Source organism: Malus domestica, chromosome 03 (genome assembly GCF_042453785.1).
Source record: "Malus domestica chromosome 03, GDT2T_hap1".
NCBI classification, from domain to species: domain Eukaryota; kingdom Viridiplantae; phylum Streptophyta; class Magnoliopsida; order Rosales; family Rosaceae; genus Malus; species Malus domestica.
In genome coordinates, this window is record NC_091663.1 from 7,548,950 (window position 1) to 7,571,427 (window position 22,478).

Genomic DNA, 22,478 nt, shown 5'->3' on the forward strand with positions numbered 1-22,478 from the left:
TTTTTTAAACGGTTATGGATTAATGGAGGCAATGGTCAACCACTTAGATCGATTTTAGAACACTGAATGTTGTATAGGGAGTCATTAAAGTTACTCATCAATCTATTGGTTAAAATATATATTAATATCGAGATTATTTAAATTCATATTCCAAATGCACGAAGAAAAATGATATCACATCAAGTGCTCATGAGATTCAACGAAATATAACCATTAATGTGTGAGTTCCACAACCATCGTGAGTAGAGATATAATGGAAAATTTGGAAAACTAACCAAAATTTGGAACACATGTAGAATTATAATCACTGTTTTAAATTTATTATAATTATAATCAAATATTAACATAAAAGTACTAATACACCCTTAATGACTAAAGTCCTTCACATGCCCTCCGCCTCCTCCTCCTCTTCCTCTCCTCGTCATCCTGCTCCACAGCTGTCACAAACTTACTCCCACCACCTAGCGTCGCCGCGGTGCTTCAAGTGGCTCTTCAAATCTACCACCACTGAGAAGCTCCTTTTGTTGTCCCGGCTGCACGAGTACATTTTTGGGCAGTGGCTCTTCTTGAAATGATTCTTCACGCAAATCACCAATTTCAACGACCGGAACTTCTTATGTGCCTTGTTCCGGTTTCACCGACATGCTGATGAGAAAGTTATTTCTTCACCCGGCGTAGTCAGGAGAGGTTTTCTTCTTCCTCAGAATTTTCTGTTCTGCTAACACTTCACTTGCGGTCTGATTTGATAATTTAGTAAATATAAAAATCAAACTGCTAGTGATAAACCCATGTTTGTTTCACTGAGAATTTGAGTTCTACACTTTTGGATTTCAAATGAGTTGCTAGTGATCTGATTTCGATATCGAAACGGCCCCCAGATGGGTAATCTGTTGTAATATTCAATACCCACAACTTATTTTTCTTTGAAAGTTTGATAATTGTGCTTAATTTTGTATAAGTAATGTATTGAGTTTCTTGTTTACTTGCTTTGTTTTCTTATAGGTTTGGATTGTGCGTATTGACGTGCTGGGTTGGTTAGTTTCAAGTAAATTTCTAGTCTCTAACCTTGCAAAGTCAGGCTCTTTTGACTGATATTTGCAACTATTTCGACCTAGTACCATTACCATGTCCATCTGGTCCTTGCTAATTAGAGCGTTGAGTGGATTGATTCGGTGAGAAAACACTGCAGCGCATCCATTAGTCGGACCATCAAGAGATTCCAGAGTGGGACTACCAGGTCCGAGTCCTCATTCAGAGACTCGAGGAAGCTGTCCGGCGGCGTAGGAAAAGGCAACTGAATCGGAGAAGACAAATGCCAAAACCTATTTGTAAAAGATTTATGAATGCAAGGGTATTTTAGAACTTTCACATGGATTTTGGGTTAAATTTATAAGAATTGCAATGGGCAGGCTAAATTCCATTTCGTGGTACAAATTATGGCTAGTTTACCAAATTTTCCAGATATAATTCACGTGCTGGTATGCAACTGACGGTAACACACAACTTATGCATGAAATGTTCTGACATATTAAACAAATTAAATGACCCATATTTGGTGAGTTCCATGAATATAGAAACAAAAATAAAAAAGTTTGCAGGGTACTAATTGTTGGCATGTTGCAAATTTTGCTTACGTATGGCGCATCGTTTTTGTGTTGCATTGCTCAGTTCAGCTGTTCTGTTGTATTCATCATTCAGTGTGTCATCTGCTGCGTTGTTGTGTTGTATCTATTTTATTTAATTACGTGCCCCTTTGATAGCGGCACAAGTTTTTAGTTTGCAGTTTTTAAAAGTTAAAGAAAAAAATCGAAGATAAAAAACGAAATGGTCATCAAACAAACCTATACATCTGAATTTTGTAGTGCATAAACAGCCACAGTCACGCATGCAAGCGACTCATGCTAGCTAGTATAACTCAGACCTAGTGAGATTGATCTCATCATTTTAGCTTTACTCTCATGCACGTTGCAATCCAAAACAAGCATATTTTCTGCTCTATTGTTCATGTATCAGTCAGCTACCTTGGAAACTACGAAGGGTTGTGTTCCTCATAAATTATGTATGCGTCTGAAACACGGCCACTTTTACATCCCTCATCTTTTCAGTTCGAAAATTTTGAAGTACATCAATGAGTAGTATAAATTACTGAATTTAACAGCTAAATATGCGCTTAAGAATTCAAGAAAAGCTTAACAGAGCCAATTTTAACAAATGCATGGCACTGTTGTATAGCAGGACTCCTTTTTGTCTTTCCATCGCTCCTTTTTCCTTCTCTCTCTACGTGTTACTTTTCAAGTTGATGAAGCTGAAATGGTACCTACTACTCTTACCTTTTCCACTTCGCATACGGGCTTCACTCTCTCTACGGTGTCAGCCATAAGTCTGATTACATCGCGCTCGGTTTGAGCTCGGCGATCAAAAGTTTGGATGAATGTGAAAGCGGTAACCAATCCTTCACCGGCATTCCAGAAAAGTAAAAGGTGCGTTCATTTGGCGATTAGATTCAACTTAGACATACAAAAAGAAAACTACAATGTTCAACATTACAATAGTTCATCGTAAATTAACTTTCTAATACAAACTGAAGCAGTGCTAGAATGATCTATATACAAGGGAAGGATTCAGAGTCCGGGCAAGTTCGAACAAAGCAGACTAGAATACCGATAAGCAACCAGTACAAAGTCACCAAGACAGCTTGGTGATTGCAAAATACAGCGCTATCTATATATGTTTAGAACTACAGAAGTTACTTTCAATGGTTACCTGCCTATTTGTGCAAGTCAATTCAGTTCTAACAAGCATGCATTTCAGGACCTAGACGGAACCCAACAGGAGGAACTATAGATAATCCTGCCCTTCCATCCTTGCAGCATCCAGTTTCCATCTTCATCAACCACGAAATCACGGTGGTACCCCAGTTTCACCTTGGACCTTATTTTGTTCATGAGTTCACGGTCCAATGGCAGCTGTTTGAACCCAGCCCTCGTGTTCTGAATCTGCCACTGCTTATATGTCTCAGGCCTCACAACTCTCTCAGAGCCCTCACAAGCTACTGTGTTCACAATCTCTCGCCCAAGGAACTCTTCCTCAAACATCAATCTCGTCGGATCCTCACGAGGTAAATTGGTATCACACATATCAAAAAATGCAGAGAAGTGGAATAGAGCCTCCCTGAAGCGAGTGACGAAGAAGGGGGCATTGTAAGATCCATTACCAACACTGAGGATAAAAATATCAGGATTCAAGCCCCTAATTAAATTTAGAACAGCATCCCTCGGGCTGTTTACCGCAACTGTCTCGTCAAGTAGGTTACTAAACCGGAACAGACTATTCACTGCAAGCACTTCATCTCTCTTGACTTTGAGTTCCTCGTATTGGATAGTTTCCCATTTCTTTGCTATGCCATTGTACTCGAAAGGAACATTATACCGCTCACAATACTTTGCCAAACGATGACCCGTCTCTTGGACTCTTTCTTCAGGTCGAAAACCACTTTGGGGAAGCTCTATTCCCGTAATGCGTAGTTTTGGAGGCCCGCCAGCTCTTCTTGAGAGGCAATGGATGAGAGCAGGCCATTGAAAACCATAAAGGATTCCAAAATCTATAATATGCAGTGTTTCTGCTTTCTCAGCTAATTTTGAAATTGTGTGGTTTGCAAAGACTATCACGGCCTTCATGAATGGGCAGGCTTTAATATAAGTCTGATAAGCCTTCAGCATATCAGCAGCTGACGTTCTTTTAGAAGATAGAGCAGTATATAACTGAGTTCCAGTGCCAGCTAACCGTGCTTCAAGGCCATTTGCAAAGCAATGAGCCAACCTCTGAGAACCATCGCCAAATGGGGAAGAGTGCTGCCGAATCTGCTTTAGTAGCTCATTAGCAGTCCTACGATCATCAGCAGAAACAGCTTGTGCACATAAAATTAAGAGAGCTCTCAAATCAACCACTTCTTTCTTATCGCCATTTTTCTTGGCACGAGTCTTTCCGTTACTAGTTCCAACAGATTGCTCATTCTGCTGCAGAGCCTTGTTTGCTTCATCCTGACAGACTTCTTCCCCTTCACACACAATAGGCTCGGGTTTTCCCTCACTACAGATTAGCACCTTATCAAAAATCTCCGACAGATCAGCCATATCCTCATAAACCGCTGATTGCTTGGTACTCCTCCCATCCTCCAAATCTGTATCCTCCCTCTCATGACTCTTCTTTCCTCTCAAACTAGAAGGAAGATACTCGCTTTCATCCTTCTCCATCTTAACCACCACATTTTCAGCCTTTCTATCAGCCATTGTGTAAGGCTTGTTATTCTCCAAATCAACAATTAATTGGCCTTTGGGGAGAAACTTACTAGCCTCCTCTACCCCTCTGTTAAACTGCAACACCATTTCACTCTCACTAAACAAATTAGAAAGCATACGCTCACTCACATAAGAACCCACCAAGGCGTCCCCTTTCGACGAAAACTGAGACTTGGGCTTTGAATTGGACTGGAAAACAAAGTTTTCAGGAATTGGGTTTTGCAAAATAGAGGGCTTATGTTCAAAAACATCAACACTATTGCTCCATGAATCGACCGAATGGCTAGTAGTAGAGTTGGAACTAGAACTAGAACTAGTCTTGCCACTATAATCACTGAAAGTTGCAGAAGAACAACCATCCGGGCTCTCTACATTAAGCGGGTGTTGATCCGGAGAAGCCGGAAACTTCCCACCAAGAACCTCATAGAGAGACTTCTCAGCGGCTTGGACAGCCAAAGGGTCATGAAACATACAGGGCTTTGTCTCCATATCCTCCTCCAGTAACACCTGGTTTATGTACTTGAGCACACTGTCAGAGTAGTCACTGTCATCTCCCTCGGGGCTCAGGCTCGGCGACAGAGCCGAGTTGCTAGGGTTTTGGTCCACAAAGCTAAGATCTACAAAGGGGTCGCTACTTGGGTACTCATTGAAATTGGGGGAAAGTGTCTGGTCGCTGAAATTGGAATTGGAATTGGGCAATTGATACGAACTTGGATCCATGTCAATCAAAATTTTGAGAAAATTGATGAAAATCCAGTTCGAATTTGGTGAAAATTGAGGAAATTAAGACTGAAAGATTGAAACTTTGGGATTTGAGGTGAAGAATCTGCTTACCTGGGAGAGAATAGAGAAACCCTAAGCCATTACTGGGTTGAGGTCTGGCCGGATAAACGGGTAGCGTAGGAAAGACGAAGAAGAAAGTGGGGAGAGTAGGCGAGCGAAGGATGTGGAAGTCAAGAAGCAAGAGACGCCACACAGCGTGGTTTCATGGCATTTCTTGCAGAGAGATTACGCAGCTCATCCAATTGGTAAAGCTGTGGAAGTCTTCTGTTGACCAATGGATATTAACCTACTGTACCTTTTCTTTTGTTGTTTTATTTAGGGGCGAATTGTTTTTGGGATGTGATATCTACACATTCCATTTTACTTCTCACATACTTTTTTAATTTTCGATCTTCAGATCGGATGAATTGAAGAAGATCAACGGACATAAATTATCAAGGGGTGTGTGAGAAGTAAAATGGGGTGTGTGGATAGCACACCCCTTGTTTTTAATTAGTGTCATTTAGTACAATGGTTAGTAATATTTTACTGGTATTTCTGAAGTCTTAAGTTCGATTTTTACCAAAGACAAATCTAAAACATATTGTTCCAGCTGATTGTGAGGCTTGGTTAACTCCCTCACCCCTTTAGTGTGATGATATCGTTTGCTAAATATAAAAAGGGAGAGGTTTTAGGTTCGAATCTCGTGGATTGCGAATTCGATACTAAATTAGGTTGCTCATTGTGTAGCTTAACCGAACTTCCCCTCCTCTTAGTATAAAATATATCGTTGTACCAAATATATATATATATAAAGTGTCCTTAATCATTGGCAACTGTTTTGAAAAGAAAAAAAAACGAAGAGTAACGTGTCACTAATAATAAATAAGTACGTTAATTAACATTTAACTAATAATTCATCAGTAACAGCCATGTCAGATGATTTACACAATATAATTTAAAATTTAGTCTCTCTAGTATTACTTAAAGAATGAAGCTTCAAAAGGTTAGTCTAGTTTCAAATCCTAACTTGAATTTGAAATCTCATGGATGCATTTTTTCTAAACTCACCAACTTTGCTTTCACGTACGTTTTACATGAGAGCCAAAACTATACTGGCAGCAAATGAGAGTTGTTGTAGCCTACGATGCCCTTATCACTCTATTATCAATTGTAAACCTCTGATTGAATGTTTTAAGAAGTTAAACTTTGATGGCCAGCATTGGATTGGAGGTTTCCAATTGAATATTAATTTTTTAATTTTGCTTTATAAAACCTAATTAAAATTAAGTAAAATAACACGTTACAGATAATTAAATATATGATAAATACACACTAATTTTATGATGGTGAGAAAAATGCTCCCAAATATATTTGTAGATCCAAAATTTAGTCGGTGCCAAAGGTTTCTCCAAAGTTGTATATTGAAGGTGATTGTAAATGTCTGATTTGACTTCCTTTGCGTAGAAATCACATGCATCCTCCAGAAAATTGAAAATGTTGATTTGGAAGTTTCCAATCTTATCCATTTTGAAAATATGCACCGTGAAGCCAGCAGATATCATCATATGTGGCTGAGTAGTAACACCACATCATCAGTCACGTAATGGTGTGCATGCACAATAGTTTTATAATATCCAAGGAAACCTCACTTGTCATAAACCTTATATGATTTATAAATTTCATTTAAATAATTAAGCTATCCAGTATTATTCGTTTTTGTAAATCTCCTAGATTTTGCTTGGCATATGCTTAATATATGTCGAACGTTGAGCCAATCTTATTGGTATTCTCAATCAAAAAGAAACAATGTGATGTATGTAATGTATGTATTCTTTGGAGAGATTTTTTAGTATAACCGGTATACGAGGTGGTACATCACGTGTCACTATACAAATGGTGGGATATGTGTGCTAAAAAGTTAATAACTTAAAAAATAAAATTTCTCACCACTTCTATTGAAACACTTGGTGTACCACTTGTGTTCTCGTCACAATTAAAAATTTCTCGTATTCTTTGTCTGAGGTTTAGAAAACCTTGAAAATAGAGGCAAATAATAGACATTTTGTCTTGAAGACAAGTTTATGTTCTATAACAATGATCATAGGTGATCGACACTTGATTCTCAAAATACAATGGACGTCCTTGTAATATGATACTCTAAATCATAAGGCTTCAGTGAACCACAATTATGTTAAGACTCTCACATATAGACTCAATAACACTCTCTAATATCTATGATTAAAAGTGATTCCTAACTACAATGGGACTTGCCTATTTATAATAGAGATGTCTCCTTTTAAAAGCATTTGACTCTTTTAAAATATGATTATATGTCACCTTAAAGTTTAGCATTAATTTTCATATCAACATTGCAACATATTATGCCGAAAACAAGAGCTGGCAAAGAGCCCCAGAAAGTTCCATTTTTGGGAGAGTCTTCTTAACATTTTTCTTTATGAAGAGTTAAAAATTACAACTCTTTATTAAATTTCATATTTAGAGAGAACTAATAATTTTCATTCAACCAATAATTTTAATATCATAATTATAAAATTAAATTTCCATCATCATCTGTCAAAACAAACAAACAATATACATTAAATATGAACTGTGACTTTTTCCAAAGTAGTAAACTACCAGGAAATAACCCTATATATATATGTGGGCATCTGTATTCCACTACCTGGTGATCAAGAATTAGTTTAGCTTATCTTAATGGATCGAGTTTTGTCTTCAGACCCATAATTTTCTGTCTAATATTTGACTTGGGATTGAATAATATAACTCGTACAATATTTTTATTTTTTTAATGAGAAAATATGAAATAATTATCTAAAGTGACTCTCTTGAAAATAAAACTCTTAATAGATTCTCTGACACTTCATGTTTGATGTTTTTAATGTTAGCATGAGAATTGACATTAAATCATGAGGTGTCAGAGAATTCATAAATGATCTCACTTTGAGAGTCTCCATAACATTTCTCAATATAAAAAATGTTCTTTTGGTTACCTAATAATTAGTAATGCATGTTCACTATTGAATTGAGTTACAAGCGAACGAGATGGACGTCTAATGTTAACCACTATTAATAATATAATCTTTAGTCACCTGACGACCAAGAAAAGAAAACAAGAGTCGAATAAATAAATAAATATTACTTTACTTACCAGTTAAGCGTTCTTCGTTAGTCTTTTTGTTTAATTGATAGATTTGTATAAGGTTCAAACTTCAAAGCCAGCTAAAGATGGACACAAACTTAGAACGTTGAAAATTATAATTATATTGGTTGAGATGGAGATGGTCAACCAGTTAGGAATCTTGAAGATAATTTCGTCCCATGCGTAGTTAGTATGCACCGAAACAGAAGATATGGCAAATCAATAAGCAAACAAATTAACGATCTCAGAAGCTGTTGTATGCTTTTGCTAGCTAGGCTTGGTCGATAAGTCATATCAAAAACCAGTACTTTAGCACTGTTATATAAGATCAACGTGCATACATCAGCAATATCATCTCATGGTGGGTTAGGTCTGCATGGTTTGAAAATGGATCTCAATATCTAAGCTCGTAGTTTTTTTTTTTTTATAACGATATTGAAAATGAAATATAGACAACAGAATCGCCAACGAAAAAGATCAAATTCGTGCTCTCTTTGATAAACCTTATTAATGCATGCAGGTTCCTTATTAATATTATTAATATCATTTCAGTTTAACCATCGAGATTTTTTATGATAAAACTAACATCAAGTAATAGGTGTTGAGAGAATATGATAAAATTTATCACGCTTCTCTCCCGCCATTAGTTCTAGATCTCTTTAGAATTATCGCCATACCTCTACGGTTTTCATGTTCAAATTGAAATGACAAACTCGACTCAATTACCACCCTCGTATTTGAAGCTCGATAGAGACAAAAATGAATTGAATTGCATGGTCCCTGGTTCAACTCCCCACCCACTTCTAACTTCATGCTGCAGTTTCTTGACTTGACTGCCGATGATGGCAACTTACATAAAACAAGTTCATTATTACATAATATCTTGATCCAATAATATATATTCTTGGCAAAGATGATTTTTAGATTAAAATTATGAGTAAGATCAAAATCTAATTTTAGTCCCTTGATACATTAATAACCTCATTTATTAATTATATTTTGATTTATTAATTATTTCTCTTTTTCTTCCTAATTTTTAATGTATTAATTTTATTTCATTTTCATTTTCATTTATCATAATATATTTTGTTGTAAACATTTAGATAAACTAATTTTTGTTATACAATATATTTCGATGAACTTTGTCTTCTTCATTTAGGTACATTGAATTCATTATAATACATTTCGGTACATACATTTAAGTACACATATTTCTGTACATACATTTCGATACAAACATTTAGGTACATTAATTCAAAATAATACATTTCGGTGCACACATTTAGGTACATTAATTTAATACAATACATTTCGGTACATATATTTTAGTACATACATTTCGGTACTAACGTTTAAATACATTAGTTCAACATAATACATTTCGGTACATTAATTGAGTCTTTCAAGTTTGAAGAATGTTAAATAAAATTAATAAATTAAAAAACTCTTTTTTGTCAAAAAATAAATTAACATTTGTATATGAATAAATTTAAATATTTATTGGGGAGACATTAAATAAAATGCACATTAATTATTTTGAATTAAGGACACATCAAGGGATTATAATCAATATATAATCTAACACCAGGTTTATTTTAAATTTCAATTTTCTTGAAGGATTAAAGTTAAAAAACCCCTAATATATAATATGTGTTCAAACATTACATATGTCAGTTTATTAAAACAAGATACCGCCATAATGATGAACCAGTTCCATATAAGTCATTATATAAAAATTCAATTAGAAATTGAAAGTTACATAGACCCAACCCAATCCAATAATCCTCACAATTCCTCTTTTGTCATCTTTATTTTTCAAAGGCAGGGTACCCTATACCCCACTTGTAGTAACATCCATTGAATATTATCAAAATTGAGCCGTTGGTGTCACTATTAGCATCATTGTCTTTGTTCAGTGACATTCTGGGACCTCATTATTTCGAGTCACATTTTTTTCTTCATTCCTAAGTTTGATTTTTATAACTTAATCCTTTTCCTTCTTTTGGAGGTTTCTCTCTGCGTTCATACTACCAAATAGTCAAAAAGACTAGTAATCATGCGTGCTCCTTAAGAAATGAAAACATAATGCAACCGTGAATATCGGAATCTCTGTAGCATGTATATTGTCGCTTTCACTTCAAATTAAGCATGAGGCGGCTTACAAGAAAAGTAATCTCAGTTATATGTAATTAGGTCGAACAACTAATGCTTTTTCTTATCCACTTTTTGTGCCTAAACAATTAACAAAGTGTTTGTTTTGACTAATTCTTTTAAGATATTCGAAAAAACCAATGTCTTTTCTACGAAAACAAGAAGATGAATGTGTATTAATGGAATGACTTTTGCTTGATACTATTTTCTACATGGTCAAACAAACCTTAGCCCTTGAATTAAAGTACAGGAGCATTTTCGCTCATTACCATAAACTATGGTGTATGCTCACCATATACCTCATCACTTGCCACATGTCCTTTTTAACCAACTATGGTTTTCATATTCAATGTTTATTTCCCAATATGAAAAAAAATTAACTAGAGTTAAGTGTAAGTACACGTTGGCAGATGATGAGATATATGATAAGTATAGACCATAATTATGGTGGTGAGCAAATGCTCCCTCAAAGTACTTGCTAGATTGGGCTATAGGCCTTGAGACTTTGGGTGATGCTTGTATTGACCCGGCTTTACTGAGCATAAAAGTTGAAGTTAAATTGGGCTCGAACTGATGCCAATGCACCCTGTATTCACAAAGGAAGGCCCAGGTTATTTGGGTTTCCTGAGGCCCATATGTATAAGCCCTTTAGGCAAATGTGCACAAATTGGGAACTCAAGTCACGGTTTGGTTTTGCAAATGCGAGTTATGGCAGTTGGCCAAGCAGTGTGAGGATGGCTTTTTCAAACCATTGCGAACCTAGTAAGACCCATCATCTCGTCCATTGGCTCCATGTACCTTGCATGACCTACTTCACTCCACAATGGACCTTTGCAACTCAATTCGACCCTACACTCAACTTTTGTAAGCAACTAATCTCTTTGTCCACGTTGTGGTGATGACGGCCTAACCCATAAGGACCGGAGTGCTCATGTCCCGGCCCCTATCAGATAGGCAATCATGTCTACCCACATGTTAAGTTTTAATAATACGAAAAATCTAAAATTATTATTCACCTTTTATAGCAAGGATAGCCTTATACCCCTTTTAATAGTAAATGAGAATATTTGGTAAAATACTACGAACTCGTAATCACTTGAAATTTCATCTCATGCCGTCAAATTCACTAAAATACTAAAGCAAAATTTTCTGATATTTTTGTATGATATACGTTAAATAATAAACCTAATTAAAATAATAAACTCAAAATTTCAATACAAGTATAGTTTTTTAAGTGTAAATATGCACTTCTTTGTATGATATAAAATAAACTTACTTAAATATGCCTAGGCCCTGTTTAGGCGCAAAGGCAGAAAACCCCAGCCCGCCGCCCAACTAGCGCCTAACGTACCTTGATTAGGACCACCTGATGTTAGAATCATGGATCCACTACTGGTCTTATTTACATACATGTTCTATGGTCCTTGTAAATGAGAATTGTGGCAGAAAAAGACACCCCAATTATTAGTAACCACAAATCCACTCCTATCTAGACTATCCACATAGAATTAATAGACATTACACGAAAGAGATAGATATATAGATATAGAGATATATAGGCATGGACGTATTAGTGACAATTTGACAAAATTGTGGGTGGGGTGGGGTGGAGGGACCATTCCAATTTGCCCAACATTTTTGGTTTTTAATGACAAATGATGTGAAGTAACATGAGGTTTCTCCAAACAACTTGAAGGAGGATCAAGTTCAAGTATATATCTACTCAATTATTCACATGCCATTCGCATATTCTCCTATTCTTCTTCCCTACCTTGCCCCCATATCTCTTCACTTGTTATTCTATCTTTAGGTTTATACACAAAATTTGCATATAATCAGTTGGTTTAGTGGCATTCAATCTTTATTTCGTTCGAAATTTTATGTCCTACTTATATCGATGCAATGATGATTCATATGTAGTGCCTTTGATCTAATACTGTCTCATTGGAATCCGTTAAAAGCAACAAACTCAATTTTTCAAAAATTGGATCGAGCCTTCAAACTGCCAAAAGATATGATGGTCTAATAGTATTTTTGTTTATTTGTAAGTAAGATATCTCAAATTCAACTAAAATAAATGACTAGGACATATAAAATTTATGTTGAGATCACTTGGCTATGACTAACTCTAAGCCAATTTTTCATTTTTAAATAAAGTATCGTTGTATAAAAAAAATTAAAAAAAAAATTAAAAATTAAAAAAAAAACTTTCAAAAAAATTATGAAATAATATTGATGGAAGGGTGTGGGATTCTGATTTTATTTTTGTATCCTAAAGGCTAAAGGGGTCCATATACTCGTCACAATTCACTTGCACAACCCACCACCTCCACTGCCCCAAAGAAACAAAAAATTAAATAAATCAGTTCCACCTTAAAATACAGGGGAAAAAAGAATATTATTTAAATAAAATGTGATGAACCTGATCGGTACAAAGTGGACTGAGAGAAACCTCAAGTCACAAAAAGTTCGATTCAAATTAAAAATTCAGGACTGTTAATCATTGTCCTACATTAGGCCAAATTAGAATCCAATTTCATTTTTTAAGAGACTCATAACTACATTTTAGCTTCCTTTTTATCAATATCGTGTGATATTTTAGCATCAGAAACTAAACACAGAACAAACTGTATAAAATACATATTTAGAATAGTTCCAACCACTGGACCACCATGTGGTGGTTTCAAATTAGACTCCAATCTCAAACCTATTATTTTAAGGGAATTTTAACGAAAAGCTCCCGGTATTGTTCACTTTAACGAAAAACCACATTTTTATACTAAAAAGTCAATCCTGGTACTATTCACTTTACCCTTTATTTTGTCCTTATCGTTAAAACTCAAAGTTTTCAAACCCTTTGCATTAGTTTTCCTTTATTTTAATTCAAACCACACCATTTATGCATCATCACCCCCAGTTTGATTCCAATCTGACTACCACCGTAAAGTCCCTCAATGACAAAAGTATTGCTCAAGTCATTACCCTCTTTATATCATTATTTTACAAGTAAATCGTTAAAATGATCCATGAGATTTGCATAACTCATCACTTTGGTCTCTGAGATTCCAAATCGATAAAAGCGGTCCCTGAGATTGTCCACCATCCATTATTTTGGTCCTTCCGTTACAAACTTCGTTAAGTGTCCCGGAGCTCTTGGCCAGAAGTTTGGGTAATTTTCAAAGTTTCGTAACTCAATCGTTTCTTAACCAAATTCGATCCATAATATATCAAAATAAAGATAGGAACGTGTAAAATAAGATTATACCTATTTCGAAGCCTAATGTTTGCCGGAGATTGCCGGAAAATAGCCTCAAAGTTGACTGGTCCGAGTGAAAACTTGAAAACTCGCCGGAAACTTGGTAAACTTTAAACGTTCATAACTTCTTCAATACTCAACGAAATCAAGTGATTCAAAAATAAAAATCATACTTCTCGATGAGACAAAGAGAATGGTATCTTTTTTTACTAACTCGCCGTGGTTTGGCCGGAAAACGGCTCGAAAATGGTTGTCTTGGTCTCGAGTTAGCCACTTTTGAGCCGTTTTCCGGCCAAACCACAACGAGTTAGCTGTCGAAAAAGGTACCATTATCTTTGTCTCGTCGAGAAGTATGATTTTAGTTTTGAATCACTTGATTTCGTTGAGTATTGAAGAAGTTATGAACGTTTAAAGTTTACCCAATTTCCGGCGAGTTTTCAAGTTTTCACTCGGACCAGTCAACTTTGAGGCTATTTTCCGGCCATCTCCGGCAACCATTGGGCTTTGAAATAGATATAATCTTATTCTACACTTTCCTATCTTCATTTTGATATATTACGGTTCGAATTTGGTTAAGAAATGATTGAGTTACGAAGCTTTGAAAATTGCCCAAACTTCCAGCCAAGAGCTCTGGGACACTTAACGGAATTTTTAACGGAATGACCAAAATGATGGATGGTGGACAATCTCAGGGATTACTTTTATCAATTTGGAATCTCAAGGGCCAAAGTGATGAGTTATGCAAATCTCAAGGACCATATTGGTGATTTACCCTTATTTTACATGTGGATCTCTTCCTATGATACTTTCTGGCATTTCGAGCGTAACACATACAATTTCGATGCAACGAGAATGTCATTGTAACAGTAAGTATTGTGCCAGGATACATATGAGAAAATTGAAACTCATATCAGTACGTGATTGGCTTAAAATACAACCAATGAAATATCTATTACAATATAGAGATATCTCAAACCAATCGTGCCGAGACATGAGAAAGTTAAAACTCATAGTAATGATGTAAGTTGGCCTTGAGATTTTGTTATCTATTTGCAACTGAAAAGCAAAAGAATGGAAGATTACAAGAACTGCATTAGCATCAATGCTAAATTAAACTAACAGTACATTAACTAATACCTTCACAATCACCCAAACCACATACATGTACCCAAAAAATAATCAGGAAACACCAACCAACAACTTGGGTTTCAAAAGAATTCAGTTAGCCATCTCTCTTCTTATTTTGTCATCCATTTACAAGGGCCGGCGGCCTCTCCGGTCGGGGAAAGGGAGCCACGGCAAGAGCGACGACGGACCCGACTGATATTACATAAACATTCTTCAACTTGTACTTTGTCATACTTTTTTTACATCATTAACAAAAATACAATAAAAAAAAAATTTATCAAGACATCTAGACATACCCTTCTAAAACCAACCATTCAATTTTTGTTCAACATGTGCTTCCGCTTTTCGTTCAGACGAGAATGCAAGTCTCGGGCTGTTTGAGCTGTTGTTTGGCTTGCTGCTGGGACCAGTACGCATGAGCTGTTAGGACCCTGTCCAAGAGCTCTTGGGGGACAGGCTCTCCCCGCCTCTGTTGAGGAGATATTTTCGCCGTGTGCACTAAGGTTTTCCACTTATCCTACACAACCCGTAAAAACGACACAATCACAACCAAACCCACATCAAATGCCTCAACTTTTAAGCAGTTTTCAAACAGAAAACCAAAAAGCATAGCAAACAACAGTATTTAACAGACAAAGTCAGATGTAGGCGTGTAAGATAAGAACATAAGAGATTCCTTGAGACAGTTGTATTTAACAAGATAAAAGTTATGCAGATTAACTAAGCCATATAAAGACTGCCTAATCATTTGCCCCTAATTCAAGCAAGCTGTTTGACAGACTGACCAGATCAAACTAAGTACCTCGAGTGGGCCCAAGCCGCGAAAGAGGATTCATAAATAGTAAAAACTATAATGGTGAGGAAGCAATAAAAAACCATGTGAAAGTAACATATGATATGAAATTTAAATTTGAAATTTTTTACCGGGGCTCGATTAGGTAACCAGAAAACCAAGAAGGCCAATGCAATGATGAGCAAACTTCTCGTAAAGTTAGGAAAATTTGAAAGAAACAATGCTTGTATTCAAATTTCATCATTGGCAAATAGACTCCTTACCTTTAAATCCACATATGTTCGATGCTTAGCGTTGTCGAAAGCTCGTAGTTTAACATCACGCCACCTGTAAATAAGCAAAATCATTAAAAACTCCACACTACAGCAGGAAGTGCCATTTTTTTTTTATCGAAAGCTCGCAGTTTACTCTTTTAAGGCCATGGGCCTGAAAAATTATGAGTAAAATTTGAGAGTGTCATGTGAACAAAATCAATTTTCTCGAATGTTGAGAATTTTTGCTCGTATATCATTTATACCTTCCAGTACCAAGTTTCTCAACCGCTTGGACAAGCGCTTCCACCTCCGTAACAGAGAAAGGTCGACGAATTCGGCGCTGTCCAATATCAAACCGCCTTGATTTCCTGTTCCCAGGGACCACAGCTAGTGCATCTACACCCATATCTGGAACAGCAACCAATGCTTTAGAATCTGTTGTGCTTTTTTCAGCTGACATCTCTGTTGGAGAGGGTGCTGAATCATGATCGCTTTCTATGAAGCCCCCAAAACTGGCCATATGAGGTTCAGGTATGGGTTTGCTAGTAGGACCCGGTTGGTACCTGGTGCAAAATCATTATTAGCTAAATAGCAACCATCTAGTCTTCGTCTGAAAGCAATCCTAGGAGACTGAGCTTGCATAGCAACTAGACAAGACTATTATGTACAACCTAACGGTTACCATTGTAAAAAAGTTTCGAAATCACCCTAGCATTCAATTGGAAAAAGAGAAAAATGAACACAGAAAAGAAGCCCCACCATCTGTAATCAATTAGCACGCAGGGAGATAAACAAAAAACTGAACCAGGTGCAAAACTGACGAGGCCAGAGCATATTTGCATTACCTTATTAAAGGCTTTAATTCATCACAGGGAAGCATACAGGGAGAATCATCAGAACATAAAGGAGGTGGGTTTCGGGAAGGGTTGGCTTCCAAGGAAAATCCCACAGAATCTAGATGGTCATCTTGAGAAATTCCTGTTTGCAGTAAAGTTTTATTGTCATCTCTCACTTTCTTTCCTCGAAGAAGTACACCAACACATAATCCACCTCCAAGTACAGCTGTCACTGCTTCCATAACTGTTTTCTGCAGAATAATCGCACATCATCAGGAGCTGAACTAAGACTGGGAAAGAACTGTATGTATAGACATTCACACAAATCCACTATACTTCAAAGCTAAATGAGGAGGATATAGACAATCAAAATAGTCCCAAAATACCTTTAATGAACCAACAGTTGCCGTCTCCGGGATCTCAATAAATAGTTCTGGAATCCTGAACGACTTGATCCTGAGCTTCACTGTATAAGAAAAACACCTTGTAAGAAGCTCTTGCAATGTTAAGACACCAATCAAATTAAAAGCATACATATCAAGCGCACATGAAAGCTTCTCGTACCATGAGAATTTCTTGATTGGAAAGATGAGTGCTGTCCTGCTACCGAAGAAGACGTCCCAGTGGCTGCATAAATTTTTCAAACTACTTGGTAAAAAGACTCATACATCTCAAAACACTTTAAAATAATCACACTTCAGATTGAATAGAATCTGGTTTTAAAAATGACCTTGCATCTTTGAACACGAAGCAGAAGCATTGATTCCCTTCTCACGTAAGTCAAAGAATCCCTCTCTACTAATACCTTCATCAGGATTTGGAACCGTGCTATGGTCAAAAAGCCTCCTTTTCTTGAAAGGCATATTCATTTGAGATCTTTGACGTTTGTAGCAATTCTTCCTATTGTGGTAATTTGGTTTCATATCCCGATCTAAAGATTCAGAAAAAGATAATAGTTATTAGAAAACAGATCAGCAAAACCACACAGCAATCCTACTAAACTTTAGAAGGAAGCTCGAGAAACTCACAAATTTTTTTAGTACGAGGCGGCCACTTACAGGAATTAGAATGTGTCTCATCCTTCATCTTTGGAGCTACTTTCCAATATTTGGAAGCCAATATTTTTCGTATTCTTCGGTCTCCAATCCGCAACGGAGCTGGCCTTGAATACTTCATTGCGGTACTAGGGTGTGTACACCCAGAGGAATTTTCGTCATCATCTCTACTAACTACATTTACATCATCCCGGCTAGCGGGGAAAGATCGCTGAGGAATACGGTCTACATACATAGGCACCTTTGTGCTACTATCTGAACTAGCTAGTGGAGGAGGCTCCCCTTCCCAGACAACCGGATCCTCTAAACTGCACATACCATCCCCGGTACCAGTTAGCACTTCCCCACTCTTAGTCTCATCATTTACTAATATTTTAACTGCACCATCTAATTTACAATCACCAGGCTCCCTGTTTCCAGAATAGCCAGCTTCTAATTTGCCAGTAAAACTTACCACCTCATTCTTGCATTTTCCACTCACCAACATATCAGAAACAAACCTCTCCGAACAATTAGAAGTTGTCATAACAGAATGACATTCATTCTGATGAACTGGAGAAGCCTTGGAGCGCGAACTTAGATTCTGACCTTGCGAGATATGATCAGATACCAAAGGTATCCTGTCGGAGCTGCCTTGATCACAAGGTTCCACTTTCAATGGTTTATCTCCGTCCAGGCAATGTTCCTTACTACCTGCACATTGATCTTTTCCAATTGATGTATGATTAGAAGCGGGAGAACTCTCTCCCTCGAGCAATAACTTGCCAGCTACAGTGGCCAACAAGTCAAATGCACCCAATGCATTGTCTTCAACTACCTTACGAACCACACGTCGCTTCTGAAAATCGTTATGAAACTTAAGCATATGGTTTCTTTTGATAAAACATAAAGCATATAAATTGTAAACGAAAAATGTAAATCATAAAGAGTCGTTGGATATGCATACCCTTGCTGATCTAGAAGCTTTAGGAGTGGGAGGCACCTGATAGCCATTGAATCCGTAATCCAACCTCTTCTGCAACACCATCTCTCAAAAATCATAACACGAAAATTTACATCCAACTACGATGCATCAGAACCCAGAATAATCCTTTCAACTAATATACACGTCGCGAGCTACCACTAATCAAAATCCAAAAGCTAGAGTTCCTGAAAACAGATGAATGCAAGGAGTTTCGCAGAAACAAATTAATTGTTAGGATCACAGAAAATAATCTCGGATAATTCACTCTATCATGCAACATATAATCGAGGAGCATATCAATAGAATCCCCGGATATATCCGGAACATTATTACCCAAAATCGATTGCATTTGGGTTCAAAGAAACCAAAATTAGCATACAAAAACTCCAAAAACGTACAAGTATATATCAAATTACAAACAAGCAGCATAATTTCATGTCCGAAACTCCGATCAGATCCACATGATCTGACTACAAAAACAAATACATAGAAACCCAGAAGAACAAGAAACATAAGAAAAGGGGGAAACTAAGAATTAACAGAAAAATAATGACTTAGTAACAGATAAATCAACCTTAACATGTACCAGGAAACAACAAATGACAATCGAACCCATCATACAAAATCCTTAACAGTTTCTGTCAGGATAACAAAAATTCGCCACTTTTGACGGAGTATTTGAGAAGCGGGAAAAAAAAAAAAAAAAAAAAAAAACTTAAACCACAGCAAAACCCAAAAGGCAGATCTAAATACAAAATCCAGCAATGGAAAAACCAAAATTCTGAAGAAAAAAATCCCTTAATTCTCAGGGAGTTGTCCGAAAATCTGGAAAAATAAAGAAGTCTAAAACGCTCGGCCGGGATCGAGCTTGAAGAACACATAATTCAGATTGAGTTTCCACTACAGACAAAAACAAACAGAGAATCTTCATTTCTCGAGTTTCTGAGTGAAATTTTTTTATTTCGGATAAAAATTGCGATGGAAATTATGACTTCCACCGGGAAACCCAGATCGAATCCATCAAACCCTTGGAACAAATCAGATCGTCCATAAAATCAACGGAAAAAAAATAACATCATTTTTTAAGACCCGTTTGTTTGCTCAGAATTTCCGAGCGGAAAATCGCATAATTCCGAGCCAAAAAAGCTTTCCCGGTCGAATTCCGCGTCAAATACCAAACAACTTTCTCCCCTTTCCCGCACTTTCTCGGCAACCAAACACACTGTTCGGGAAAGGCTCATCGAAACCGTAAAAAACCCACATCAAAAAACGCAAGCTTTAACAATTTTCGCCAAAAATCACAACATGCTCACCTCTGGCCAACGGATTTTCGCTCAAACCTCAAACCTTTGCGCCGAGAAATCCAAAATCTCGAAAACTTTCCGGCGATGTAAGATCGGAGAATTCAAATAAACAAACACAGAAATTTACACCTTTTTCTCACCCATTTTCTCTCTATCTCATATTTTCCAGGATTATACAGATCTTTTTCTTCCCATTCAAACAGCACCCATTTTTCTCTCTCTCTAATACCAAAAACCTCGTCTCTCTCCCTCCGATCGCCAAAACCCTCTGAAAACCACGAACCATTGCTTAAACCCCCGCATCTTATACCATTGACGCCTCTCACCGGGCCTATCGGTAATTCCCTCTTGGCTTACCGGCTATACCAGGTGTGTGGAAACCACGTAAAGGACCGGTTCTTCGCTATTGGGTGAACCCCACTTTCCAAGCGTCGTGCGATCGTGACACGTGGAGTGCTAATGCCATCATGTGGCTGCTTGTGGTCCGCCGGATCGAGAAAAACGTTGAGTCACGAAGAAAATGATTTTTTAATGTATTTTTTATCGGTTATCATTTCTGTGGGACATGGAGTTATTTCTTATTTGTGGTTAATCTCACATGAAAAATGAACGGATGGCGTTTGGTTGCCAAGAAAAAGATGGAAAAATGGTGTTCAAATTTTGCTATTGTAATTTTTGTTATCATAAAAAATAAAATTTGCTATTGTAATTTTTTTTCCAAATGGGTTAACTACTTGCAAATTTGGCAATGTTGTGAAAAACAAATTATTTTAATTTCTCAAAGTATCGAAAAGGTTTTCGCAAGTAACGAAATAGCTTCACGTTTCTAGTAAATGTTAGGTTTCATTGCAGGGTTTTGAGAAGAAATTCAATAGGAATAAGATCAGGGGCGGAGCCACCAAGGGACTAGGGTAGTCCCCAGCCCATCCTAATTTCATCTGAGGTGTGAACCTCATGGAAGAAGATGAAGCAAACAATGTTGTTAAGCTGTTTTGATTTTAAATCTTTTCGGCTGTCTAATGAAACGGTAAGTTTGGCAGGAGAGTTTTAAAAGAGATGTGCAATTTTAAATAGATAAAGCAACCCCACTTCTAGTTCGATTCTCTCACTTAACAATAATATACACTCTATAATTTTCTAAAGCAACCCACCTTCTTTATTTGTAGACCTCTCCTCCTTCTCCTTCTTTTTCTACTTCTTTGTATTTTCTTTAGCCTTCCACAACCTACCTCTTACTTGGTTGTCTGGGTTTTTACATTTTTTTCTTCTTAGTATTGAATTTAAGATATTTTTTTTCAGTTTTGTGAGGATTACACAAATTGCATATGTCAACATGTTATGAATTCAACTTTTTACACACACTCATTTATATATATATATATATATATATATATATACACATACATATTTGTGAAAGGTCCTTCCTCATTCAGAATTCTGACTCTGCCACTGAATAAGATCATGTTCATTCATTGTTTAATATCAAGTAGCATTCTATTACCTCTAATTGTTTGTCTCAAGTGTCATACTAAAGGAGAAGTCAGTTGAGTTTTTCGAATAACTAGAAGCGAAGTGTTATTCCATATTGGGATCGGGGGTTTGTTTTTGGGGGGGGTGTGGTTGGGGATAGGAAAGGAAACAACTTCGAAGAAAGAAAGAGTTCCCAATGCTTCTTCACACCCAACGAGACATGCTAAACTTGGGACGTATTACTCCTAACCCCACAAGGTTTCGAGCCTGAGTCTTGATGCAACTCTCGTTACTATGAATGAATGATTAGTTTGATTGCATGATTTTGGGAGATTTTTGTACAAAATCATGTTAACCCTACTATTTAACATCAAAGAGAAACTCTAGTTCTCAATTGGATTCCGCAAGCATCGCATTGGTGTCTCCTTCTCATTAAGAATGTTTTGTTTGATCATTGTTCCTCATCAAATAGAACTATTTGTTTGTCAATTATTTTTCTCAAACATCGTATTTGTGTCACCCTCTAACTCATTAGACAATATTTCGTTTGCAGGATTTTGAAAAGATATTAATTACGAAATTTTAAATTACTTTTGAAATTGCTATAAACTGAAACAACATTCGTTCTTCAAAAGAATTAAGTGCAAAAAAACAATGATTAAGGTAAATACAAGCTGAAGATTTTTCTTCACAAAATGCAATTACCACAAGTAATTACAAAAAGCAGTTTCACTGCGGAGGATAAAAAACAAGACGGAGAAATTAAGGTGGGATGGACCGCAGAGAAGAAGTAGAGATCCACCATTTTTTTTTTTTTTTTTAAATCAGCAGGTGACTTTGTCACAGCAATTCATCTTTCCAAGAATCGAAAAGACTCAGAGAAACATTTCAGTCTTTCCCAACCATCGTGCGATTCAACAGTGTTATAAATCAAACCTAATGCCTGATATATTACTGTGTAAAATACAGACCTAAAATTTATACTCAAGTACTGATCTAGTCGTTCAAGTCACCACCATTTTATTCCTTGCTTTCTTCTAAGTT

At 36.6% G+C, this 22,478-nt stretch overlaps 2 protein-coding genes and 1 long non-coding RNA gene across 4 annotated transcripts; 1 reads left to right on the plus strand and 2 right to left on the minus strand.

The window, feature by feature from the left end:
- The first annotated feature begins 384 nt into the window (after positions 1-384).
- LOC139194415 (uncharacterized) lies at positions 385-1,415 on the plus strand. The gene is made up of 2 exons (XR_011579215.1): positions 385-687; positions 1,003-1,415. It is a non-coding gene; the product is annotated as an uncharacterized lncRNA (long non-coding RNA).
- Positions 1,416-2,489: 1,074 nt separating this feature from the next.
- On the minus strand, positions 2,490-5,388 carry LOC103420775 (scarecrow-like protein 14). The gene has a single exon (XM_008358819.4). The coding sequence runs from the start codon at positions 5,016-5,018 to the stop codon at positions 2,808-2,810; it is 2,211 nt and encodes a 736-aa protein (XP_008357041.1). The 5' UTR covers positions 5,019-5,388; the 3' UTR covers positions 2,490-2,807.
- Positions 5,389-14,836: 9,448 nt separating this feature from the next.
- LOC103407732 (telomere repeat-binding protein 5-like) lies at positions 14,837-20,313 on the minus strand. 2 transcript variants are annotated; one of them, XM_008346615.4, is made up of 10 exons: positions 19,974-20,313; positions 18,643-18,845; positions 17,670-18,534; positions 17,372-17,572; positions 17,206-17,268; positions 17,028-17,107; positions 16,651-16,892; positions 16,069-16,368; positions 15,815-15,878; positions 14,837-15,275 (listed from the first exon to the last, which is right to left on the minus strand). In XM_008346615.4, exons 2-10 carry the CDS (start codon positions 18,721-18,723, stop codon positions 15,108-15,110), a joined length of 2,064 nt encoding a protein of 687 aa, XP_008344837.1. In that variant the 5' UTR covers positions 18,724-18,845; positions 19,974-20,313; the 3' UTR covers positions 14,837-15,107. The 2 variants fall into 2 exon arrangements, with proteins under 2 accessions (XP_008344837.1, XP_008344838.1); XM_008346616.4 differs by having other exon boundaries at positions 17,700-18,534; positions 19,974-20,249.
- Between the last annotated feature and the right edge of the window lie 2,165 nt (positions 20,314-22,478).

What these genes read in the sequence shown, in the direction of transcription:
- LOC103407732 (XM_008346615.4), bottom strand. Translation starts at nt 18,723, where the DNA reads ATGGTGTTGCAGAAGAGGTTGGATTACGGATTCAATGGCTATCAGGTG. An exon ending in CAACTGTTGGTTCATTAAAG is followed by an intron (nt 16,893 to 17,027) that starts GTATTTTGGGAC and finishes ATTATTCTGCAG; the next exon opens with AAAACAGTTATGGAAGCAGT. An exon ending in GAGAAACTTGGTACTGGAAG is followed by an intron (nt 15,879 to 16,068) that starts GTATAAATGATA and finishes GCTTATTTACAG; the next exon opens with GTGGCGTGATGTTAAACTAC.
- LOC103420775 (XM_008358819.4), bottom strand. Translation starts at nt 5,018, where the DNA reads ATGGATCCAAGTTCGTATCAATTGCCCAATTCCAATTCCAATTTCAGC.